The sequence below is a fragment of the Bison bison genome, unplaced genomic scaffold, assembly GCF_000754665.1.
Source record: "Bison bison bison isolate TAMUID 2011002044 unplaced genomic scaffold, Bison_UMD1.0 scf7180017864063, whole genome shotgun sequence".
Lineage (NCBI taxonomy): Eukaryota > Metazoa > Chordata > Mammalia > Artiodactyla > Bovidae > Bison > Bison bison.
In genome coordinates, this window is record NW_011494635.1 from 4,430,933 (window position 1) to 4,438,064 (window position 7,132).

Genomic DNA, 7,132 nt, shown 5'->3' on the forward strand with positions numbered 1-7,132 from the left:
AGCACGCAGCCTGTGTCCAGTTCCTCCTGAGCTCCGGGCTCCAGGACTCTCCAGACGTCACGGGCATCCTGGCTCAGCATCTCACACGGAGCCCCAACGTCCTTCAGTGCTTCAACCACAGCACGATGGCTGAGGGCATTTCCAGAGATAGCCAGTGAATCCATGGGAATGCGTGTGCTGCTGCTTCAGTTGCCAGCAGGTGCAGTGAAATAGGCCAGGAGCCGGTGTTTTCTTTATTCCCCCTCAGGTGGAGGACCGCCCCCTGCCCTCGGGATGAGGAGGCTGGCTTCCTGGCTTGATGACAGCCCATTGCACAGTCAGACTCTTTCCAGGGTCTCTGATTCACTTTTTCTACCTTCGAGTGGCGTCGATGATGGGGATGAAGTCTGCGTCTGGAATCCTTAGGGAAGCATGAAAATACAGAAAGGGGACTTCCCTGGTGGTTCAGTGGTTAAGATTGCACTTCCCCTGCAGGGGCCAAGGTTCAATCCCTGATCGATCCCCACATGCCTTGAGGTATAGCCAAAAAATAAAATAGTTGTTTTAAAAAAGAAAATACAGTGTGCCGGCTGTTATGTGTGAGATGCTTTAAAATAAATCACTTGTGGAAAGGCCATGATAACATTTACAATGTAGCAACTTGCCATTGCCTTGAGCCACAAAACATGACTGGCCTGTTTACTTTCTTCTTTCACAGGCTTTTCATTGGTCATTACAGTGGTTTAGCTTTTGGTTTCAAAGCCAGGAAGGAAATGCAAGGATCTATTTACACAGACGTTTACAAGCAGTTAATGGAAACGCTTCTGTATTCTAAACTCTGCTTCTTAATGTTAAACATTAAAACATTTAATGTGCATTAGAGCATTTAATTAAACATTTAAAGTTTAATTAAAACATTAAACTATAATATTTTAATCCTGAGGTTATTATTTTTTTAATAACAATTCTGTATTTGGCTCACTTTGGATAATAAATGCATCTAAAAACACATCAAAGATATTTTCAAGCCTTTTTCATAACCTCATTTGGAGGATGGTGTCTGTTCTTGAAGCCACAGGTCGAGTGCCCTGTCCCATCTGCCCATGGAAAGTGATTTGTGACTCTCCAATAAATGAGACCCTTGACATCATAACTTTAAGAAATTCTGTAGCAACTTAGATTGAAGAGAGGATGAGTCCTCCAGCATTTGGATTCTTTTCTTTTTTTAATGCAAAGAATAATTATCAATCCCAGCCAATCTGTTAAAGAAAAATGTATGTGTCAATCACAAGCAACTCAGTCCCCTCGTTCAGAGTAATCTGGTGGGAACTTAACAGACGTGACAAGAGTGTCGATTCTTCACTATTCCCAGACAGCGCTGGCGGGTTTTTATCTCTAGCAACCAGATAAATGCTCTGATAGAAACACGATGGGCTTCCCAGGTGGCTCAGTGGTAAAGAACCTGCCTTCCAATGCAGGAGACATGGCTTTGATTCCTGGATGCAGAAGATCCCATGGAGAAGGAAATGGCAACCCACTCCAGCATTCCTGCCTGGGAAATCCACGGACAGAGGAACCTGACGGGATACAGTCCATGGCGTCACACAGAGTCCGATATGACTGAGCGACTAACACAATAACAGCAGAAACACGACTGTGACCTCTGAGTCACACACTCTCCACCTGTACCTCCTCGAGCTGCTGGCACCTTTCCTGTTGCCCCGGAGGTGTCTCTGTGTCACTTACTCTGGGTCTGAAGGTGGCCTATGAGGAGGACCCCTACTTGCAGGTGGGACAGGAAGACCCACCAGGTGCTGCCCATCTCCCCTCAGCGCACACGTGATGCAGCTTTTCCTCTGCAGTGACTGCTCGCAGCTGCCTTCCTGTCCGAGCTGTGGACCTGATGTACACACTCACTGTGATGCTCATCTGTGGGGTTGCACTTGGTTCCCCAGGATGCGGCTCTCCATCTGAGAGGCTCTTGCAGCTGGACCCAGGACGTCAGACGTGCTGCCAAAACCACTGGGGAGCCAGAGAGGACAGTGATGACAATACCATTCACTGGCAAAGATAGTGGTGATACAATTACACCTGTTCTGCAATAGTGACACACTGAGAATGCTGATACAGGGGTGGTGATCATCAGCATTATCCCCTCACTTCCTAACTGTAGGTACTTTTCTCACTTCCTTTGGGTCTTCACTGAATGGGGCCCTTCCCTGGCCACATGATCTAAAAATCCTTTCCTTCCCTCAACGTTCTATCTTCTTCCCTTTGTTTATGCTTTCTCCATAGGACTGACCGCTAAGGAATACACCACACAACTTGAGTTGTTTCTTTTGTCTACTTTCTGTCTCCCCAGCTAGAAGGTAAGCTCCTCGGCCGGGGTTTCTGTGTCTCTTGCTCACGCACTGTATCTACAGGGCTCAGAACAGCCCTGGCATGTGTGGTCTTGATACGGTCAGCGAGTGGGGGATGACTCCCGTGATCCTGAGCACTGACTGCGTCCTGGATGCTGTACTGAGCACCATTCCTAGCCAGCCTCGTCCTTCCCTGGCTCTTCCGAAGTGCAGCCCTTCTGACCATCCTCAGTTTCAAGCATCCTTTCTCATCCTGACCTGCCCTTGGTCCCCGGCTCACCAGCAATGCCGGTCCCTGCCACCAGCTTCCAGCTGCTGCTCTAGTTCACAGGGACCTAACTGCCAATTCAGGTGATGTCCTTCGGCCCTCCTGTTCCTGATGCTTTCAGTTCAATGAGTGATCACTCCTGCCTTCGGAACCTGGTTTCCTGTCACCTCCAACAACGTGCTTCTGGACTTTGCTCTATTTCCTTTCCTGTCTCCGTCAGGCCCTGATCTGTATGAGCTTCTGTCCCTGCTCCGATCTGCACAGCCACGTCTCACCCACTCGCATCCCGCTGCCCCTGAACAATGAGTCCCTCCAGCCCAGACCCCCTGCTGCTGGCTGTATGTTTTTGCATGGACGTCATAAGTTGGCCCCACATCCAGCTCACTTAAAACCTAGCCTACCCCTAAAATCAGAAATTTTGAAAACCTTTCAATCAACCATACCCCAGTATAACATAAAAAGTAAGCAAAAAAAGACCTGTGCTCCCCCAAGCTCCCTACATTCATTCCAGAGCCGGCACACCACCCCTCCCCTGGCCTCCCTGGGACCTTCCTTGGACAGGAGGCCCAGAGATCCGGTTGGCTCCACCCCACAGTGACTCCCTGGTCCCGGCTGCAGCTTTGCATCCTGACTGATGCTGCCGCAGTCCCTCAGTCCCACCCATGGAGCTCTGCCATGACCCAGCGCACTGACCGCAGATGCTGTCTCCCTGTGTCCCCTTCCAGAGAGTGGCCACCACCTGCCCCGGGGTTTTCAGCGCCCCGCCCATGACCAGCACCCAGAGGCTGCAGGCAGTCCTTCTGAGGGCACGGCTGACCCACGTGAAATTTCAGGGCGGAGGCTGGGGAGAAATACAATTTTGTCATTTGAAAATAGCTGGGACTCCACACATTTTACATATATACGTGTAAATATATATATATATATATGTATGTATATATACAAGATAGTATTTACAAAAAAAAAAAAAAATTTTAAGGGATTGCAACGGAAAAGAAAGTGCAAAACTCAACACCCAGAAAATGTGAGCACTGTGCCCGTGGCAGTTTATCCAGCTTGCCCTTCCTAGAGCTACCAGCAGGTGGCGGGCCAGGGCAATATTGCCTTTATTCTCCCAGGATTTTTTAAGGCTCACTAGTTAAGAGACTTGGAGAAGGCAATGGCACCCCACTCCAGTACTCCTGCCTGGAAAATCCCATGGACGGAGCAGCCTGGTGGGCTGCAGTCCATGGGGTTGCTAAGAGTTGGGCACGACTGAGCGACTTCACTTTGACTTTTTACTTTCATGCATTGGAGAAGGAAATGGCAACCCACTCCAGTGTTCTTGCCTGGAGAATCCCAGGGACGGGACAGCCTGGTGGGCTGCCATCTATGGGGTCGCACAGAGTCGGACACGACTTAGCAGCAGTAGCAGCAGTTAAGAGACTAACTAAAAGCCTGCGTGAACAGATACAGCCTGAATGCAGTGGAGTATGTCTGTTTGGATTAGTCTCTGATAACTTCAGGCAGCTCTCAGAATTCTAGAGCATTCTCCTGTCCCAGCTTGTAGCATGCATGGGCTTTATTTTTCCCCATTTCATTGAAAAATCCATCATCAACCAAAATTCAGATGAACATGAAACACATAAAACAAAGTCCAGCTTGCTGGTTACCTTGTCCCTGAATCCACAGCTCTGGGTCTCTCACATGCTCCCTGTTCTCCCAGCTGATAAGAGTTTAGCTAGCTCAGTTTAATCATTTAACATTAGACTGAAACAAAAATCACTCAGTGAGAAAAATCTGCAAGCTGACATAACAGACTTGTGGACACAGCAGGTGAAGAAGAGGGTAGGGCAAATGGAAAGAGTAGCATTAAGACATATACATTAGCATGTGTAAAATAGATAGCCAGTAAGAATTTGCCATATAGCACTGCTGCTACTGCTGCTAAGTCGCTTCAGTCATGTCCGACTCTGTGCGACACCAGAGATGACAGCCCACCAGGCTCCCCCATCCCTGGGATTCTCCAGGCAAGAACACTGGAGTGGGTTGCCATTTCCTTCTCCAATGCATGAAAGTGAAAAATGAAAGTGAAGTCGCTCAGTCGTGTCCGACCCTTAGCCACCCCATGGACTGCAGCCTACCAGGCTCCCCCGTCCATGGGATTTTCCAGGCAAGAGTACTGGAGTGGGGTGCCATTGCCTTCTCCAGCCGTATAGCACAGGGAGCTCAAATCCAGTACTCTGATAACCTAGGGGGTGGGATAGGGAGGGAGGTAGGAGGGAGGTTCAGGAGAGAGGGGACATATGTATTCCTACAGCTGATTCATGTTAATGTGTGGCAGAAACCAACACAGCACTGTAAAGCAATTATCCTCCAATTAAAATATAAATTAAAAAAAAAAAAAGTCTGCAGGTCAATAAAAACATGTCCTCCAAAAGCAAAGAAGAAACCATTTGCTCCATGAGTGTGGATCCCATATACTCTCAAAACCCTCCCCCTTCCTGACATTATACACGTGCCCATGGGGAAGGCAGATCAATAAAATGTTCACACACGTCACTGTTCCTTCTCAGAGCTTCCATCCACTCTATTTACACCTCCCTTGTTGCCTCCATTAGTTAGGATATGAATTCTGCTCCCATAGTTAAGACCCAAAATAACAGTGGCATACACACAAATGTATTTCTGCCCCAAGTAAGCAGCCTGGGTAAAGCCAACCCAGGGTGAGTTAGGACAGCTGGGGACAGGCAGACCCCCAGTGTCAGTGTTCTGGGCCCTAAGCCTGTTCCTCAGCCTGTGAAGGGAGTCATGTCCCCTTTGAGGAAGGTAGGTGTATCAATCCCATTCAAGTCCCGGGGGCCGCAGTTTAGCCAGAATCTAACGGATGCTGTGGGTCAGGGATCGTCTGGCATTGATGCTGCTGGTTGGCGGCTCAGGTTTTGGCAGGGGCCTCCCCCGAGGCCTCTCCTTATGGGCTGGTGTGTCTTCATGGGATGGGGGCTGGGGTCCCAGAGGTGAGCGTCCAAAGGAGGGAGAGTCCACACTGCCTTTCCCCACCTGCCATCAGTCAGGGTCGGCTGGGGAAGTCTTGCCCAGCTTCAGGGGTAAGGCAGATAGCCTCTACCTCGGGGGAAGGGGTTTGGGGAGGGTGGACAAGTTCCAGACCAGGTGGGATAGCAGGTGGGCCTGGAACTACTGTGAGAGCCCCTGTCCACACTGCCTCCCCCACGTCTGTCTGGCCTGAATTACCATAATGGCCTCTGACTGCTCCTGCTTCCTCCACTTTTATGCTTCCCTTCACATAACTCGCGAGCAGCCCCCAAAGCTAATAACACATCTGATGGTTTCCCCCACTTGCAGACTCATCATCTCCACTTAGGGTGGAGCATGCACGGTCCCACACTGCCTGCGGGCCCCTGCCTCCCACCCACCACATAGAAAACCTCTCTCTGGGTCCCACTTCCCTGCCTTCAGTTCCCCAAACTGACCAGACTTTCTTACACTTCAGTGTCTTCTGGAAATTTCTCTTGACTTGTCCTGTGGGTTCCTCCTGTTCATCCCAGCCCCCGACAGCCTCAGAGCAGCCCTCTGCCACATTCTGTTCCATCCCTTCACACAACTGCTCGTAACTGGCCTGAGAACACCCGGCTTTTCTGCAAAATGAAAACCCACAAGATCAGGGTCCATGCCTGCTTTGCACTTGGCATAGGTGCATGCATGCGTGCTAAGTCGCTTCAGTCGTGTCCGACTCTTTGCAACCCCATGGACTGTAGCGTGCCAGGCTCCTCTGTCCATGGGATTCTCCAAGCAAGAATGCTGGAGTAGGTTGCCATTTCTTCCTCCAGGTGGCACAGGTGGGCCCCACGTAAGTCTTTGTGGAATGAGTGAAGGGTCAGTGAGGGGCGGCGAACAGGGGACCAGCCTGTGCCCTCAGGAAGCTGACATCTGTAACAGGAGCAGGGCTTGTTCTGTGATTACATCAGGGCTCTGTGTGGTGGGGCCGTGCGAGGAGACGGCTTCTCAGAAGACATGGCATTGGGGCTGGGCCTGGAAGGGCGGAAATCACGTTGATTTTTGGAGACAGTGGGCAAGGGTTTCCTGAGCAGAGTCAACAGCAAGGATGTGATACAATGAGGTCAGGGTTGTCAGAGAAGATGCAGTTACATTTGAATTTCAGATAAACCACGAATGCTTTTTTATTATAAGTACATCCCAAATATTTCACAGGATGTAATTCTGCTGAAAAGCATTTGTGGCTTATCTGAAGTTTAGATTTAACTGGGTGTCCCAGATTTTGCCAGGTCTGGCGACCCTAAATGAGACCCCAGTTCACAGAGAATACTTGCCTCTCCCGGTGGGTTTCTGCTGAACAGTGGTGCCTTTGTTTCCCATCTCACAAGCCAGGGCCAGAGACCCATCACATGAAGAGTCACATGGCTCCTCTGGGCATTGCTGCCCTGGTGATGCTGTCTTCAGGTGCCCCCAAGCTCACTGCTGCTGCGTCAGGGCAAGTGCGTAAGATAAAAGGAAGGAAGCGGACTTT

General features: G+C 50.0%; 1 protein-coding gene across 5 annotated transcripts in view; it reads left to right on the forward strand.

Annotated features, from left to right (window-relative positions):
- Positions 1-7,132, forward strand: part of ANKRD16 (ankyrin repeat domain 16) — a 25,815-nt gene that overhangs the window by 13,473 nt on the left and 5,210 nt on the right. For 2 of the 5 annotated variants that reach the window (XM_010836363.1, XM_010836359.1), the window contains one exon: positions 1-1,482. The exons of 1 other annotated variant lie outside the window; for it this stretch is intronic. In XM_010836363.1, coding sequence (XP_010834665.1) covers positions 1-158 — 158 coding nt within the window. In that variant the 3' untranslated portion in view covers positions 159-1,482. Of the gene's footprint in view, positions 1,483-2,274; positions 3,524-7,132 lie in introns of those variants that run through there. 2 more of the 5 variants (XM_010836362.1, XM_010836361.1) reach the window with 2 other exon arrangements.